Source organism: Gopherus flavomarginatus, chromosome 10 (assembly GCF_025201925.1).
Source record: "Gopherus flavomarginatus isolate rGopFla2 chromosome 10, rGopFla2.mat.asm, whole genome shotgun sequence".
Classification (NCBI taxonomy): Eukaryota; Metazoa; Chordata; order Testudines; family Testudinidae; genus Gopherus; species Gopherus flavomarginatus.
In genome coordinates, this window is record NC_066626.1 from 37,938,991 (window position 1) to 37,958,550 (window position 19,560).

Consider the following 19,560-nt stretch of genomic DNA (forward strand, 5'->3'; position numbering starts at 1 on the left):
TTCAAGAGTTGGTGACCAAGTAGATTGCATACATGCATCAGCTGAGATTGGCACACACACACAATGTGAGAGTGCACAAATACTTCTCTTACGTGCACATACTGGTGGCTGTGCATATGCAAGTTTGGTATGTGTAAAAGTGTGCATGTTCTTCTGAATATTTGGACCTAAAGCTATTTTTTCCCCTTTTGTAAAGCAAATCACCCTGTTCCTTAATTTTTCTCTTCAAATAGTGCAGTATGTATGTCATGTCTGCATTTATGTTCTGCAATGATTTAATATTGCATTAATAAAGAGGATTACTTTGATCTTGAAACAGAACCTTTGATGATCTAACACTGTGGAGGGAAGCAGTGGGTAGTATGTTTTTCCCATTTTATGTATTAGCCAACATTACAGTACACAGAGCCCATACAACATAAGTTGTGTAAGACTGTCTGCAGCTCATGTGTCACTGCTGCATAAACATCACTGCATGGTGTTACACTGTGATTATTTCAAATCCAATTATTTAAAGCCTTCCTTCAAAAACAAACAAACAAACAAACAAAAAGAAACTCATCACTAGGAAAAAGAACACTTCTGATCATTGCTAAATGTGGTTTAGCCATGCATTCCTTGCTATTAGAAACACCCTTGTGTTTTCCAAAAAACCCTTCAAAATAAAACAATTTCTTTTTCATTAAGTATATGCAACACTTGAAATAATCAGCCCATGTGCTCAGAAACGGAACATTAACATATGGAAAACTTTTCTGAATAACAGTTTCACAATTTCAACAAAGAAAAGCACAGGATGAAGGAAAATAAACTTTGACCTTTCCCATACAAAAAACGTATGCCGCTGTTTCTTTTTTAGAATTATGAAACATTAAGAAATAAAAACCTTATTTCAAGAAAATTCTGCCTCTCATCTCTTACCTCTCCCTAATTTTATAGGGTTTTTTAATTATTGCCCCCTAGATTCACAGTACAGAATCAAGAAATACAAAGTGACTACTGAAACCATACTAATTAGACATGAATCACTGAAATGATCACCGCTTCCTATTCAAATTCTTGAAGACAGAATAAAATCCAGTGCTAACTGCTCCTGTGTGAGCTTAAAAAGCTCCCTTTCCTTCCCTTCATGAAAGTGTTTTCCTTCATTAAACACTTGTACCTCTCCATATTTCTGTAAGTATAGACATTATTACCTCTCTTTAAAATAAATCTTATAGATTTCTAGATGTTTATTCCCATTCAGATAGAAAGCTCTTGATCTTAAATCTTGGCTTTGTTCATCCCAAATTTTTATGACAGGTCTGAAAAATGTGACCCAAAATGTGGATGTTACATATGGAAGGCCAAATTCTCTACCTCATAAATAGAGACAATTCCATTGAATTCAATATTCTCACTTATGTCAGCAATAAATTTACTCTGGTATTTATAAACACACTTATAATTTCATGATCAAATTAAACATAAGTCATTGCATATTAAAACAGAATTGCCTAAAAATGCATGTATTCTCAGTTCAAAATGTACATTTTATATCAGGTGCATCAAGTTAATCAATTATGGTCCCTGGTCTGCAAATACAAAGTTGAGTTGCTTGGGACATATTTTTTGTGTAAAATGAGTTCAACATATTTTAAGTCTCAAGTCTCTCTCTCTTTCCCCCCCTCCCCCCCCCACATTTCAAACATATTCTTCTTTTAGGGAAATAATTCACACACACCTTTGTCTATTGCTGATCCCATGAGCTTGCCAACGTGATAAACCAGCCATTCCCTGACTTACTGATTTATCTAGTAAAATGTTTTCAGTTATGTTGGGGCCCAATCCAATTCCTACTGAAGTCAATGGGAGTCTCTGCATTGATCTCAATGGATGCTGGATCAGGCCTTTAATTTAATTGCTTGTGTGACCCTAAGAACTCCCCCAATGCCAACTGGCAAGGGAGTTATAAGAACATCCTGATCCTGGTAGGTACATTCTGGTTCACCAAAGAGTATCATAGAATCACAGAAATTTAGGACTGGAAGGGACCTTGATAGGACATCTAGTCCAGTCCCCAGCACTGAAGCAGGACCAGGTATTATATAAATCATTCCTGACAGATGTTCCACATTGGAGATTTCTAAGAACAGGTTAGATGCAGATTCCACAACCTCCCTGTATAATTTGTTCTAGTGCTTAGCAACTCTTACACTTTGGAAGTTTTTCCTAAGGTCTAACATAAATCTCCCTTGCTGCAATTTAAGCCCATTACTTCTTTTCCTGCCCTCAGTAGTTAAGGAGAACAATTTATTACAGTGGCAAGGTGGACTAGGTCCGGAGGCCCCCTGCTGGAGGTCTTGCTGCCATGCATCATCCTGTCCCAGAATAGAGCAGTGAGAAGTCCTCCACGTATCCTAGAGTGGCTGCAGAAGAACGGCCAATCAGAAGGGCTGCTGGAGCGACCAATAAGGGTCCAGAAAAGCCAGATAAAAGGCAAGCAGCAGAGCAGAGCCTTCAGTTGCTGTGTAGAGCTTGAAGAGTGAAGGTTGGGTGACTGACTAACTGGATGGTTGGCTAGAACAGCAGCAGTACTGCAGACAGGACTGAAGCCCAGGGAAGATTGCTGAAGACTGGGTGCCTGGCTGGCGGGAAGAGCAGCAGGACCAGCAGAAGGTCAGTGCGGGCAGGCGGAAGCACAGGGGGACTGAACCCAGAACCTGTGCAGGCCAGTGAGGGAACCGAGATGGGCTCCGCTGGTCTGGTTGAAGACTGAGCCCAAGGAGGCCTGCTGAAACACCACCAGCTGCGGGTACTAAGATGGGCCCTGGCTGGGTGGTTGAAGAAAGCAGTGCCTTGGAAGAAGCCTTAGAGCTATGGCCTGACACCCGGGCCAAGATAAGAACTTGGACTATATATCCTGGAATGGGGGACAGCGTATGCAGTTCAGCTGCCGGGCTGAGTCACTGAAGACTCTCCAAGAGAACCATCAGCTGGGGGAGGGGGGAACTCACAAGAGGCGGGTGCCACCCCGATGTAAGAACTAAAACCAAAAACAGGCTCACACACAACCAATGGGGGGCTGCCTGTGAGAGGTGGGTGCTGCCCCATGAAAAGGACTGTAGTTGCAGGCATATCGGCCAAAGAAAGTGGGTGCTCACAAGAGGCAGGCGCTGACCCAAAAACAGGCTCACACACAACCAATGGGGGGCTGCCTGTGAGAGGTGGGTGCTGCCCCATGAAAAGGACTGTAGTTGCAGGCATATCGGCCAAAGAAAGTGGGTGCTCACAAGAGGCAGGCGCTGACCCAGTTACAATTACCCTCCTTTCTCTAACAACTTTTTACATACTTGATTACTGCTATCATGTCCCCCGCTCAGTCTTCTCTTCTCCAGATGAAACAAATCCAATTTTTTTCAATCTTCCCTCATAGGTCATGTTTTCTAAACCATTAATTTTTTTTTGTTCTCCTCTGGACTTTGTCCACATCTTTCCCAAAATGTGGTGCACAGAACTGGCCACAGAACTCCAGCTGAGGCCTGATCAGTGCTGAAGAATTACTTCTCATGTCTTGCTTACAACACTCCTGCTAATACATCCCAGAATATTTGCTTTATTTGCAACGGTATTACATTGTTGACTTATATTTAGTTTGTGATCCTCTATAACCCCTAGTACTCCTTTCTCAGCAGTCATTTCCCATTTTGTGTTTGTGCAATTGTTTATTCCTTCTTAAGTGTAGTACTTTGCATTTGTCCTTATTGAATTTTATCTTCTTTATTTCAGACCATTTCTCCAGTTTGCCAAGATCATTTTGAAATCATGTGAGATCTCAAGTGAAAGCCAGGGTCACGCTGCTGATTAATATCATTGTGAAATGTATGTACACATACTATGTAAGGAGTTATGTACATTTACTGAAAACATGCTCCTAACATCTGTATCAAGGCAGAGTTGGCAAACAGGTTTTCTGTCAAACAAAAGATTGTTATTCACCTGTCTCTCTTTGGCATGTAAATTAAGCATTGTAAGTTAACACAATGGAGAGTCATTTACAAAGGAAATCAATGGGTCAGGGAAGGGTGTGTGTGAAATTAACAGGGAGGCAGGACACACAGGCATAAGCTACTGGGGTCATCCTGTCTCTGAGGTACAGACAATGAACTTCTGGAGATATAAGGAGAAGGTAAGGGTGACATCCCTTGAGCCTGCACCTAGGAAATAATTGGGCAATGTGATTACATTCATGAAAATAAGATCACAACATACCCTGGTTGGAAACACTGCAAAGGATATTTGGGTGAGATAAACTTCTATAGACAGGAGGTTAGCCTGTTAAGTTTAGTCTCTAGAAATTGTGTTATGATTTTGATTTATATGTAATCTTTGTTTCCATAATCTTTTCTCATTATCTCTTGAATCTCAAATCTTTGATGATTTTGTTATCTTCACTATAAATATATCTGAGTTCTTTGGCATTACACAAGGAGCTGATCCTGAGTTTAATCATACAAGCTGGTGTGTGCACTGTTCCTTTGTGGACAGCAGATCTGGTATTACTGAGAGTGTACAGTAGATAAAGGACTGGCCAGTACAGGGAATGGTCCCAGGGGACTGAGGGACCAAGGTGTACCTATTATTAACCTGCAAATCAAACACAGGAGTGGCAGAGTCCAGAGGAGATTGATTGATTGTTTGGGTGGCTAACAGGCTAGCGGTGTCAGTGATCTAACACCAAATTAAGTTCAAGCAAGTCTTCCTCTTGCTGGAGGCAGCGGGTAACAAAGTGACTCACAAACCACCACAGAAAGGAGTCCAGGAGAGCTGGCTATATTTTAAAGAAGCCTTATTGAGGGCGCAGGAACAAACCATCCCGATGTGCAGAAAGAACAGCAAATATGGCAGGCGACCCTCTTGGCTTAACAGATAAATCTTCGGTGAGCTTAAACACAAAAAGGAAGCTTACAAGAAGTGGAAACTTGGACAGATGACAAGGTAGGGGTATAAAAATATTGCTCAAGCATGCATGGGTGTAATCAGGAAGGCCAAAGCACAACTGGAGTTGCATCTAGCAAGGGATGTGAAGGGTAACAAGAAGGGTTTCTACAGGTATGTTAGCAACAAGAAGGTGATCAGGGAAAGTGTGGGACCCTTACTGAATGGGGGAGGCAACCTAGTGACAGATGATGTGGAAAATGCTGAAGAACTCAATGCTTTTTTTGCCTCGGTCTTAATAGACAAGGTCAGCTCCCAGACTGCTGCACTGGGCAGCACAGTATGGGGAGAAGGTGAGCAGCCCTCAGTGGTAAAAGAACAGGTTAAGGACTATTTAGAAAAGCTGGACACGTACAAGTCCATGGGGCCAGATCTAATGCATCCAAGGGTGCTGACGGAGTTGGCTGATGAGATTGCAAAACCACTGGCCATTATCTTTGAAAACACAGGGTGATCAGGGGAGTCCTAGGCAACTGGAAAAAGGCAAATATAGTGCCTATCTTTTAAAAAGGGAAGGAGGAGAATCCGGGGAACTACAGACTGGTCAGCCTCACTTCAGTCCCTGGAAAATCATGGAGCAGGTCTTCAACAAATCCATTTTGAAACAATTGCAGGAGAGGAAGGTGATCAGGACCAGTCAACATGGATTCACTAAGGGCAAGTCATGCCTGACCAACCTGACTGCCTTCTACAATGAGATAACTGGCTCTGTGGGTATGACGAAAGTGGTGGACGTGATATACCTTGACTTCAGCAAAGTTTTTGATACAGTCTCACGCAGCATTCTTGCCAGCAAGTTAGAGAAGCATGGATTGGATGAATGGAATAGAATGTGAATAGAAAGCTGGCTAGCTAGTTGGGCTCAACGGGTAGTGATTGATGGCTCAATATCTAGTTGGCAGCTGTTATCAAGCAGTGTGCCCCAGGGTCTGTCCTGGGGCCAGTTTTGGTCAACATCTTCATTAATGATTTGGATAATGGAATGGATTGCACCCTCAGCAAGTTCACAGATGACACTAAGGTTGGGGGAGAGGTAGATACGCTGGAAGGTAGGGATACGGGCCAGCGTGACCTAGAAAAATTGGAGGATTGGGCCAAAAGAACTCTGAGGTTTAACAAGGACAAGTGCAGAATCCTGCACTTAGGACGGAAGAATCCCAGGCACTGCTACAGGCTGGGGACTAACTGGCTAAGCGGCTGTTCTTCAGAAGTGGACCTGACGATTACAGCGGACGAGAAGCTGGATATGAATCAACAGTGTGCCTTTGTTGCCAAGAAGACTAATGGCATATTGGGCTGCATTAGTAGGAGTACTGCCAGCAGATTGAGGGAAGTGATTATTCCCCTCTATTCGGCACTCGTGAGGCCACATCTGGAGAATTGTGTCCAGTTTTGGGGCCTTCATTACAGAAAGCATGTAGATAAATTGGAGAGTCCAGAGCAGGGCAATGAAAATGATTACGGGGCTGGGGCACATGACTTACGAGGAGAGGCTAAGGGAACTGGGCTTATTTAGTCCGCAGAAGAGAAGAGTGAGGGGGGATTTCATAGCAGCCTTCAACTAGCTGAAGAGGGGTTCCCAGGAGGATGGAGCTCACATGTTCTCAGTGGTGGCAGATGACAGAACAAGGAGCAATGGTCACAAGTTGCACTGGGGGAGGTCTATTAGGAAAAACTATTTCATTAGGAGGGTGGTGAAGCACTGGAATGGGTTACGTAGGGAGGTGGCGGAATCTCCATCCTTAGAGGTTTTTAAGGCCCGGCTTGACAAAGCCCTGACTGGGATGATTTAGATGGGGTTGGTCCTGTTTGAGCAGGGGGTTGGACTAGATGACCTTCTGAGATCTCTTACAACCCTAATCTTCTATGATTCCATGAGTGTTTTTTTTTTTTCTTTTTCCAAATCTCAGATTTCTTCCAAGTAATACCTTTGCAGCTACCGTGATATATAGTGGCATCCCTACATCAATACCATTGACTATCACGGTACTGCCAATCACAAGCAGTCAGAAATCACAAGTCAGCTCTTCAAAAACCATCAGGCCATCTTAAAAATCATGATTTTTAAAACAGGCCTTCTGCCGCAGAACATTTAGGGATCATGCTTTCAAGTTTTTCTCCAATCATAAGGGCCTAGAAACTTACCCCCCTCTGCCTTTTTTAAATGAAAGCTGGGATTCTCATATAATCAGGTGACTTCAGGAACTGGGGCTTTAAGAAGACCACTAAATATTGTGAGACTTGTGATGAAATCATGAGAGTTGGTAACACTTCTTCATATTTTTTTCAATTTGCCTCTAATTCCCACCCTACAAACTCTGAATCATCTAGCTCCGCTGCATCAAATCCAGCAGCAATAGCACTCTAGACTCTGCATCACTTGTCAGCACTGTCAGAGCAACTATGGCAGCCTGGCTCTCAATGAATTTCATAGAGGTGTGGGCTGGATTTCAGCATCAACCAGACCACATCTGCTCTTGGCTCACACTTTTGACAGCTGTGGTTAAAATACATACAAGAAATGTAAAATGTGACTTTAATTGTTTAACAAGCCAACAAAGCCACAAAATGACTCCTGGACTGAGAGGGTTAATGCTCTCGGAGGGTTACTGTATAGCCACATGTTAAGTAACCATCCTTAAATGTTTAATGGTTAAGAATAAGAATCTTTCCCCAGAGCTTGACCTGTAGTGATTCTTCCCTGTGAATCAGAGTTAAACTACTGTTTCAGCATGGTTTTAGGGTTACAGGGGGAGATGTGCCAGCTTTTATTTGAGACATGCAGCCAAGGTCCAGACCATTTGTGATTATGACACTTGTTGCCAAGAGTACAGCTGTTAACCCATGTATTTTGATCAAATTTCAAACTAGGTAATTACATTTTGTTTACCTAAATCCCTGTTTTAGTTTCAACTGGGCACAGTATTTTTTCATTTCGTGTCCTAACCTGTTGTTTAAGATAACTGTAGTCCATCTCAGAGACAAATACATTTCAAAAGAGACTATATTTTGTTTCCTACTTGTGTTCCTTTGTGTCACAGATCAGGCAAATCAAAACAGAGGCTGTTGGTTTCATAATGTTGTGTGAGAAATCCTGTAAAGCATTAATATTTCAAGTCTGACATGACTTAAAATTACAAAGTAATCAGGAATATAAGAAGAATTTATATTTGAATATTAATATGCATTTATTTAAAGCTATACATTTAACATTATTTTGTATGTATTTATGTGAGCCCTTACTTTTAGGCGTATTTAAGGGGAACTGCTTGTTCAAAGACACTACATTGTAAGCAATAGGACTGTTACATTTTATGCTTTATTTCTAGTTAATTCTAGAATAAATGAGACTTCTTATTTAACAATTACCTAAGAGGAAACTCAAGGAACAAAGGCAGTAACCTCACAATGAGCCCACTGAAGAAGCACTAGTTTGGACTATTTATGGAAGCTATTTTCACTCTTTCAGGCTAAAAAACTAATGAAAAATTATGATGCGTGGCTGTTTAAAGTTCATCTTAAAATAGAATACATTAAATCTTGGAACCAGCAAGGAGGCTAGTCAAATGGAAGTAACTTCCACTAATATTAGGGGGAAAAAAAGATTATTCAAACCTACTTGTGTTCTTATGTTATACATACACAAGTTATTATACATAAGCATACACACACACACACACACACACACACACCTAGAGACATTTTTATGACCCCACCAAAGGAAAAAATGTAAGTTCAGTAGATATGGAAAGTCAACCAAGACACAAGATGATTGAGATCTTTAGTCATGTTATAAATTACATGAAGCTTTTAAAGAAAGATTATTATTTAGCCAATTCCCCATTGAATCTATTGTTTATGGGACATCAGCAAAGTGATATGTCTAAAAGTTATACTATAGACTGTATCAGAGGGGTAGCCATGTTAGTCTGGATCTGTAAAAGCAGCAAAGAATCCTGTGGCACCTTACAGACTAACAGACGTTTTGGAGCATGAGCTTTCGTGGGTGAATACCCACTTCTTCAGATGCATGTAGTGGAAATTTCCAGGGGCAGGTATATATACGCTAGCAAGCAAGCTAGAGATAACGAGGTCAGTTCAGTCAGGGAGGATGAGGCCCTGTTCTAGCAGTTGAGGTGTGAAAACCAAGAGAGGAGAAACTGGTTCTGTAGTTGGCAAGCCATTCACAGTCTTTGTTCAATCCTGAGCTGATGGTGTCAAATTTGCAGATGAACTGAAGCTCAGCAGTTTCTCTTTGAAGTCTGGTCCTGAAGTTTTTTTGCTGCAGGATGCTTGCTTGCTAGCATATATATATCTGCCCCTGGAAATTTCCACCACATGCATCTGAAGAAGTGGGTATTCACCCACGAAAGCTCATGCTCCAAAACGTCTGTTAGTCTATAAGGTGCCACAGGATTCTTTGCTGCTACTATAGACTGTGTACCACTAGAGTGATGCAGCCCTGAGAGTACAGATGTCAATAAATACTTGCTACATCATGCGTAAACAATTGAAAAGAACATTTCAAAACAAAAATATAGGAGCGTACTTATAATCAGAAAAGTGTGTGTAAAGCGGACATTAGCCAGTTCATTATTTCTTCCTTCTCAATGGCCTCCAGTTCTTATTTTCTCGGCTTATAACTAAAGAAAGCTTTATTTTCTCGGCTTATAACTAAAGAAAGCTTTTTTTTTTTCCTAACTGCTGCCTCTGCAAATTATATGTGGGAAATTTTCAAACAAGCACCTTTGTGCTTTTCTCCCATACTGTCCCTCAGGCTTGGGAGAAGCTCCTTGTTAACATTCACAAAACTAACTCTGCCAGGAAGCCTACAAAACTTGACAAATCAATAGGCTGCTAATGTGCTGAGAACACAGTCTATCATGGTAACTGATATTGTCTCATTGTTTCCTTGTATTCCCCCCACCCCTATCTGGTTGTAGACATCTGTTGTCTTTTGTCTAATACTAAGATTGTAAGGTGTTTGGGGCAGGAACTTTTTTGTTCTGTGTTGGTTCAGCACCTAGTCCTGGTCTGTGACTGGGGCTCCTAAGTGCAACAATAATACAAATAATAAATAATAAAATCAGATTATTCTTTCTACCTTATCACCAGTAATAAAGATTCTACAATGAGAATTAAGTAGACGCACTGGAAAAAGAGAGCAAAGCACAATGCAATCCAGCTCATTTTTCCATAGAGATAAATAGATCTGGTTTTCAAACAAGCTTAATTCATCCCATTCCTGATTTTCATTAAATGTCTCCAAAAGTGGAATGCCCCAGAACTGATATTTGTTGCTGTCTGAATCTCTAACAAACTGTTCTTTGATGCACTTTGACCATCATTCAATCTTAACCCATTCAGCATCACGTGTGAACTCTGTAGACAGAGGCAAAAAGCAAAAAATAAATAACACTAAAAGACATTGTAAATTATATAGTATTACACAAAAGACAGAGAAATGGCCACAATGCATGTATGATAATAGCCACAACAGTACATGCATTAGTAAGCTATTAGTAAATGGCTTAGGTATGAAATATGAAGCAAGATCTTTCAGCCATCTGAGAAGTGCATCAATTCCTACACATGCTGGTGTGGCTTATGTATGACTCCTTCATTTTATATTACACTATTTTAAAACCCTTTTTAAAAACCTAAATTTTCAGCCTACAAGCCAGTCATTCATTGGCGATACAGTGTAAAGTTTCTGAAATCCATTCTTGTACGAGCAGGACATTTTATAACTTCCATTGGTGTGTCATGCATAAAGTTGTACAAGATCATGAGACACAGTGGAATTTCATTTATCCTAAGAAAAAAAACACAGGCTTTCACAAAAAGGAAAAAATGTGTGCAAATTCAGCCAAGTTTTGCAAGCCCCGGTAATGGTTCAGGAGGTTCACAAAATCTCCAATGACATAGGATTCACCTATCCCTATATAGTACCTGATGCATAGAAAATAATTCAAAAAATAAACTTATATCATCTTCATCTGAAACAGATATGAATAAAAGATTCTCATACAATTTATATTTGATCCAGACAAAAGCTCTGACCATGAACAGTATAAATGTAAAAATAGCAGTTTTTGTAAGATGCAGATTGTACATTTTTAGTTACCTTTCTGTGCCATGAGGCAAAACTCTTCTTGAAGTTTGATGTACTCCATGGAACATTCCAAGGGGTCAGCTACCTGGCTTGGGGGAGTCTGAAATTCGATGTCTACACAAAGATTGGGGTTGGATGAGTGCAGGCGAACCGGTGACATTGTAGCACTGAAAGGGACCTACAGGGAGATTTAACAATGAAAATAGCTACTGCATAGGACTGTATCCACCTTCCACAGAATACACTGAGTAAAAACAGCACACACTTTATTCACAGAACAAAACACAATAGTTTCACTGTGAGAGATTTAAAAAATTATGAGAATATATATCTTTTGGTATCTCAAATTTCAGTAGTTGTACAAAATTCACCAGGTCTCTTAAAATCCTTCAGTGAAACATAGACAAGTGATAGAGAAAGAGAAAGAGGTGCACTTTAGCTCTGACTATAGCATTTACACTAACATAGCATTTCATAAGATTTGGCAGAGCGCTGGAAAATTAAATCATTAATGTTGCTTTACATTCTGACCTTTGGTACCCTATAAAGAATGATTTGGTGGTCACAATACCAACATTTTAAATGTATTAGTTTCTCCATCAACCTGGAAATATGGCTAAATATTCCCACAGAGAATATTATTTGCAGACTTTTAGGAGTGTTGGTAAATCCTGAGATTATTATTCAGTTAACTGAAATTCACTTTATAATTCATCTGCAGATCACACAATATAGAAAATCACATAGGCTCTTTTTGTACATGAAAGCTCTTTTTAGCAAAAAACAAAACAAAAAATCATTTTCATTTAAAGCACACCTACTATAAAATTCAGTAAAAGAGATATTTTACCGAGTCATATTAAATCTCTTGTATCAAACAGAACAAATAGGCTTCTTTTAATTTATTATATATTTCCACTTTTCTTTCTCCCTCTGTATTTTTGCACATATAGTAAATGTGTATATATATATACACATATATATAATGTGTTTGTGTATCTTATCTACAATCTAAAGATATGTAACATTTGTGAATCATATAGTTACATATATAATGCATATGAAATTCTATATATACACATATATAGAGAATACTTTATTTGCATTGTATTACATTATATACACACACATTTTTATATATACCTATATATAAATATCTGACTCCTGGAGCCCAATTTTCAAACGTGAGTGTCAAAGTTAAGGCATTCAGAATCTTATTTTGGCACTCAGATAAGAGTTAAACAATTAAATATCTATTTTAGGCATTCAAGCACTGATTAGATTCCTCAAGTGCAGAAGCTGAAAATCCACATTCTAGAGTGTAATTTATGTATCCAAATATGAAAAATGGGCCCAAAATATAGATTGTTTTCTGAAACTTCCTACAGAGCAGCAGGCAATATAAAAAGTCATATTACTATAGACTTTATCAACAGATTAGTTAAACTACCACGAACACTAGTGATGGATCCTTAGTTTGTTAACTTAATTAGCTGACTGGGCTGGAGAATAGCTTTTTTGATCTTTTCAGGGAACTGTGCCCAATCACTATGCATTGTATTTTTCTGACTCTCTGGTGGAATCCTCCAGCTCCTTTTTGATAACTTTATCAGATTTCATTCCACCTCTTGGTACACTATATCAGTGTATCTTCCTTCACTCACCCTTCCCAGATTTCCAGGTATCTACTGTGTGCAAAATTTCTCCTCTAAGCTCCTTTCACATGTTCTTATTTTTAACTATGCAAACAAAGACAATTTTTCATCTGATTTTATTTTTAGTCTCATACCATGAACAATTTCTTTATTAACAGGGAACAGAGAACAATCCCCTTTCTCCAGCAAACTGAAGCACTATCACAATCCATTCAGCAACCTTCCATTTTGTACTATGCTAACACCATTTCGCTCAAACAGTCAACCAGGACTTCTCTATTTTACAAATAGATTCAGACAGTCACAATTCTTTTACAAAGCCTTTCATTTCTTAGGTCAGAGAACATATTTGCAGAATCTCCTTGCTAAGAATTCTGTCAACCTATAATCACTCAAGCCCACCAGATGCTAGTATCCTCACAACAGAGAAAATAATGTAAATTAATCTCAAAGGCTTTGACACCTAGAGATTAGAAAAATGTACAAGGCACACACTGGATACTAGGTTCCAGCATAGACTGAGCAAATACAGCCTGGAGCAGTGGTTCCCAACTTTTTCCATTCTGTGGTTCCCTGTTACAGGAGATAAAAGGTTCAGGGCACCCACCCCATCTACTAGAAAGAAAGGGAAAGTAGCTGCAATCTCATTGGATTTCTTCATGACCCTTAAGTTCAGAACCCCAACTCTAGAGCTTTGCACCTCAGCTGGCCAGACTGAAAAACTAGATATAAAAACAGGACCCTGTTGAAAACCAGATAATGCATCTGAAATGAGGATTCCTGGGAAAATATTCTAAAATGTCTCCCAGAATCAGCATTTGCATTTTTACAGGCACTTATAATCACACGCTTTGCAGGAAATACCCATTTACATGAGAAAAATAAGTAGACACTTTGCTGACTGCTTGAGAGAATGCTACATAGCAGTCAGAAATAAGGAAATAGCTGATTGACATGAACTCTGTTTGTTTCCTTCAGCAGAGTTTCCAAGTTACTCCCAACAACAGCTGAAAAAAATCCATGTCAAACCACATCTTTCATCCACCTGGGCTCCCAACAGACTGAGAAATACTGATTAAACTTTTCCTTACGTTTCTCATCACTAGCCTCCTACACCTTCCTCTCCAATTCCCCTCATAACTGGGAACATATTTGTTCTTGGTCATTGCTGTTGTATTTTTCATGTATTCTACTTTTTCTCTTTGCCTTCTCCCACCTATCTCTCTATAGTTTTCCTCACCTCTGTTAAACATAACTTCAAATCTATCCACATTTTCTTTATTTACTTTAACCCTGGGCTTGAAATAACCACTCAGCCAGCATAGACAGTCATCCTTCCTGAGCAAGTACTGTCAGCTTTCGCAGAATTTAAGCTTTTATTATAAAAGGTAAGATGTTCCTAGCCCATAGGGTTGGGAAGAGAACGCTTCACATGTGACCTGAGGGTAACACATACAGTGCTGTATTCCTCAGTCTACACAAACACCAGCTTCTGTATCATGACCACTGCTGGGGTGAGCAGCTACCAAGCTTAAGGTATGTCTACCTGACAATTAAAAACCCATGGCTGGCCCATGCCAGCTGACTTGAACACGTGGAGCTTAGGTTGTTTAATTGCAGTTTAAATGTCTGGGCTCAGGCTGGAGCCTGGGTTCTAGGATCCTGTGAGGTGGGAGGGTCCCAGAGCTTTGTCCAGTTAGTACCTATCATTTCCATTTCCCAACCCCAGATTTTGTGTGAAGCAGTCATATGACTAACAAAATGAAACAGATACTAGTGGTAGTAATATGACTTTTTGGGATTATGGAATGTAAACAAAAAGTGTTTCAAATGAAAAAAGCTTGCCTTATATTATTAAAATATGCAACAGCATAACACAAGGAAATTTCATGCTGGGCTTAATAACAAGCCACCTCACTTCTGCTTTCTTGGTGTGTGCTGTTTTCAGAATCCTTTGATGGGATTACATCCTTGAAATTTATGGTTGCTTTTTTATTATTTATATTGTATATGTATACAGAATATGCCATAAATACTGAGGGACCAGGGCCTGATTCTAATATCACTTACACTGGTATAAAGAAGAAGCAAATCCTTTCAAGACAATGGAGTTACGTTGATATAGACGTGGTGTAAGTGATACGAGACCCAAGCTCATGAAATTTATTTTCACCTGTCATGGTTGACTTCACATTCACAAATGGCCTACCCAAAAGTGGGTAATGAGGACACCTGTAGGAAGTGCAGGTGATGTTCTCAGTATTGTTATTACATATTCAAGTTGTACAGCTTCCCGTCTTTAAAACTGTCCCTTGATTTTAAATCCACTCACTGTTGTAGCCACAGCTGCTGCTAGTCTCTGCCGGCGTCGTGTTGTGCTGAACTGGCCCTTCAGCGCTGGCCCTTCCTGACAGTGAAGGGGAGAAGAGAAGGGAATAGAAAAAGAGAGGGGCAGGGAAGATGGGATATAGGAAGATGAAAAATGATCAGAGAAGGGAGAGGGAAAGTCTTTAACTAGATTTTAATTTCACTAACTTCACATGTTCTCATGCATGTATGCCAGGGGCTTAAATAGCTAGTTATTTTGCTAAAATTATCTCCAGAGTAGTTAGACTAACATGAACTCACTAATGCTGAAAAATAAATTCCTTTAACATTTTTTCATAGTCATAATGCAGTTATGGGATAGCAAAACAAAATGATGCTATGGAATGGCAGAAAACACAAAATAAGAACTTAATATTTTGGGTCATCTGACCATCTATTGTATGAATGTTATAGAGAGCACTTAATTCTGTTTGTGTACATGCACTATGGTTTGTAAACTAGAAGCTTATGCAGCAAAATCATGGAATGTGCAAGTGTATACTTGAGAGGTTGTTTATCAGTCTAAACATTTCTCTATGGACAGTACTAGCTCTCTTTGATTTCCTTCTCCACGTTCATTTGTCCAGTTTCCCTCTCTTTAGCCACTAAGTTCCTCAATCTCTAATTCCTCTTTCATGTTCATGAATGATGCAGTACAAAACTTCAGTTCATTTCAGTTCTATTGTGGCTCTTCAGAACAACTTAAGTTACCTCAGGTGAAGCAAGAGCAATGAAAATGATTTTTTTCTAACAAATACACTTTCACAGGTTCATTTGAGCCACTGGGGCATCTCTCAAGGCAAGCTCCCTGAAGTGAATTGATGTCCAATTCAAGATGGCCATCGAAGCTTTAAATTCCACAAAAGTAAAACACCACAGTCTTCCGCTGAGTCAACTATAAAAGGATCGGTCATAGGCAGGCTTCTGACTAGACTGGGCTTTTTTCGGTTAAGGGAGGGGAGATTCTTTCTCCCGGTCCCAGCCTACCCAAACTGTCTCCTAGAGAACGATGCAATCGGCCCTTTTTATCTTGCCTGCTGGGCCCTGATTGGCTTCTGCCCAATTCCGGCCCTTTTAGCTGCTGGGGGAACAATTCTCATTGGTTCCACAAACATCTGATCCTGGGTTGTGTCTCTAAACAGCTCCCAGAGGTCTAAACGTGCTTCTCTTTTACCCCAAAAGGACACTAGCTTTGGGCAGGATGCACCAAAGCAAGGGGCACCAAATGCCTCGTATACCCTGTCACATATTTTTTATTTGCACTACTGAATCCCTGATCCTGAAAAGATTTATACCCAGGTTCAACTTTTAACTGACTCTAAATGACTTTTTAAAATTCATACTGTTGACATGGAGTCAAAGTAATTTTTCCATGCCTGTCACAAAACGTTCTCCTTTCACATTTACTTTCTAGTAATGACATTTTGAGAAATCTCAGCATTTTCTAAAAGACTAGAAAATCTGATTTCCTGCCTATAGATGTATTTTCTCCTCACGCACAATTCCTATTGTCCATGTGAAAGAAAAGAATACATATACATACATTCCTCCATACATCTCCTCCCATTTCAGGCACTGGGATATTTTTAGAACTATACACTTCTATTTATTTAAAATATAGCCTGGGCACCAAATAATTGTTTGAAATAATAAAACAAAAAGAACAACAGTGCAGAGTTTGGTGGCCTGTGAACACTGCTATACATATGTACAAGACACCCTGGTTCGAGAATTAATTCAAATCCTTCACCCCTTGAGCCCAGTAAAGTTCAGCTGGAATGTTATAAAGTGATGGGCACGGGAGGACAGCTGCTTCTTATACAGTCTGGTTGATTCTAGTTGCAGCATTGACGACACTGGGAAGGGGAAAAACCCTATTAATCAAATTTTTACTCCCGCAGAGTAGTAATTGCCTCAGCCACCATTTTATGTGACACCAGCACTAGAAAAAAAATCTCCTTCAGTGTAAGAAAGATTGTACTGGTTGTAACAGAGATTTTGTTCTATAGCAGAACCCCATCCTGTAAAAGCCCTGCCAAAAATATCCTCTTATAATTTAGCTACGTGAGAATACACGTACTGTGGTTCATAAAGAAAATGTGCTGGTTTTTGCATGCAGGCTAAAATGTAAATGGCAGACGTCATATGGCCTCAAGAATACATTACAAAGTGAGATAACACATGAAATCCCAGTAGTGAACAAGAACATGTAATGTTAATCAGAAGGGGAGTCAAAGTAGCATTTGGGTATGGAAGGGTCGCTTCACTTTGGTTCTACTGTTATGCTAAGAGCTTTATAACAACAAGCTAACTCTCCAAGATGGCTAGCACAGAGAATGTAGATAAATATTTTTGTCTATCTTTAAAATAATTTTTATTCGTAAAACAAGCCTGCAATTTTACTATTTTGAGCTAAAAAAAAAGTCAACTTAAGAGCACTAAAAATGGAACTCCAGTAGGTAAACACAATCTTCTTCTTCTGAAAACCCTTGGGGTATCATGAGAATTACAAATTGACATTTTACTCATAACACAGAAAAAAGAATACAAAAGCCAAGCTTCCCTGTACAAAAGTGATATTAACAGAATGGTAAAATGTAGCTCAACCAGCCTTTTGTGTTAGATAATTTCATTTAGACAAATCTTGGAACATTTTGTACTTTACAGCCTGTTTCTCTAAATAATTTCTCAGGCATGTAGCCCTGATTAAGTGCTATTCTCTGAAGTAAATGTATGTAGGTTTGGGCTGTTAATTTAACAAAAAAGGTCTTCAATCCTGCAAACAAGCATATGCAAAACTTTACCCATGCGATTAGACTCATTGTAGTCAGTGGGACTACTTGTGTGAGTGAAGTTAAGCATGTGTAGAAGTCTTTGAGAGATTGGGACATAAATTGGTGAAAACATATTCACGGAAACTAAAGCAAGCAGCAAGACCTGTGTCACAGGAAAAAAAACATGTGTTTTAATGTATAACTAGGGTGAATATTCCAGAAACATACATTATTAGGAATACAACAAAAGCAATGTTATTTACAAAAACTGATGTAGAACACAGTACATAGAAATCTAGAAGAGATTTTGTTAGTGTTCGTATTGTCTATAGGGTTGAGCACAGGAGTAGGAATCTGGGACCCCAATTCTAATTCCAACTCTGCCACTGATACTACATAGAAGTAGTGTAAATTTAAATGCAAATATCCTAAATCCACATTTTCAAGCAACTATTACAAGATACAAAGCTAAAGGTACAAAGCCACTCAAATTCATGGATCTGGTATATGACTACGTTGAAAAGTAATACTGTTTCTTTAAAAAAAAAAGTTGTTATATCTTTAAGACAAAGAAAATAAGACCTTTTCCACATGGTTCTATCATTAGGCAATGGAACAAGCTGACAAAGGAGACTGTGGAATTCCACTTAATGGAAATATTCAAGGCTAGATCAAACACCCATCTGTTAGGGAAGGCTTATGAATAATAAAGTCCATCCTGTGTACGGCTGTGGGATAGACTCAATAACCCATTAGCAGACCCACACAAGTGTTCTATTCCCCTCCCTAAGGCAAACCTAACAGGGACAAGCTATCCTAAAAAATCTGGGTTTCTGAGGCAATCACCTCTTAAGATGAAGAGCCTGTCAATACTCATACTGTTGCACCGATATAGCAGCACCACTGTGGCGCTTAGTGAAGACGCTATCCATCTGACAGAAGAGTTTCTCCCACCAGCGCAGGTACTCTATCTCTCCAAGAGGCAGTAGCTCTGTCAACAGGAGAAGCCCACCTGTCAACATAATGCTGTCTATACTGGGGCGTCAGATTGGTAGAATTACGTCACTCACCCCTGAGCCATGTAGTTATACTGACATAAGTTTGTAGCGTAGACCAGGGCTATGCTAAGAACAAAGAGTGTGGGCTTCAGGACAGGATGGATCAGATTCTGAGCTGTGCCGCCAAGAGATGCAGCACAGAAAGCACATTTCAGGGAGACAGAGGCAACAGCGTTTTAAATCACTTGTGTGCCCTCTTGATTCTGGGACAGAAATAGCCCTCAGCATAACTAAAACAGACTGGGAGGTGGTTGCAAGTTATGATAGCCTCTGTGATACTGCCTATGGCTTGCAACACAAGCCACAATGACCACAACGTTGTGCTCTATGGACCCTTCCAACCATGGCTTTTCCTCCAGCATGCCCCTGTGCTAGTGAGGGGGCTAGCGCAGGGTTGACTGTTGTAGTCTGCATTGGGGGAATTCTCCTCTGCTCTCTTGCGGGCTTCTTTATACAGTGATGCCAGAGCGGGGAACAAAATCGCTCACAGCATCTTATATTTGAGCTGTTTTAAGTGTGGATCTATACCTGTAGGTCTCAGGGTTTCCATACAGAAGAACATCCGTCTACACTGCTCCCTCATGTTCCACCCCCTGGAAGCATGGCCCACTGAA

At 39.8% G+C, this 19,560-nt stretch overlaps 1 protein-coding gene across 7 annotated transcripts in view; it reads right to left on the reverse strand.

The window, feature by feature from the left end:
• Nucleotides 1–19,560, reverse strand: part of OSBPL6 (oxysterol binding protein like 6) — a 189,003-nt gene that overhangs the window by 39,532 nt on the left and 129,911 nt on the right. For 4 of the 7 annotated variants that reach the window (XM_050968992.1, XM_050968990.1, XM_050968991.1 and 1 more), the window contains one exon: nucleotides 11,105–11,270. In XM_050968992.1, coding sequence (XP_050824949.1) covers nucleotides 11,105–11,270 — 166 coding nt within the window. Of the gene's footprint in view, nucleotides 1–11,104; nucleotides 11,271–15,079; nucleotides 15,155–19,560 lie in introns of all 7 variants that reach the window. The other 3 variants (XM_050968989.1, XM_050968986.1, XM_050968987.1) reach the window with 1 other exon arrangement.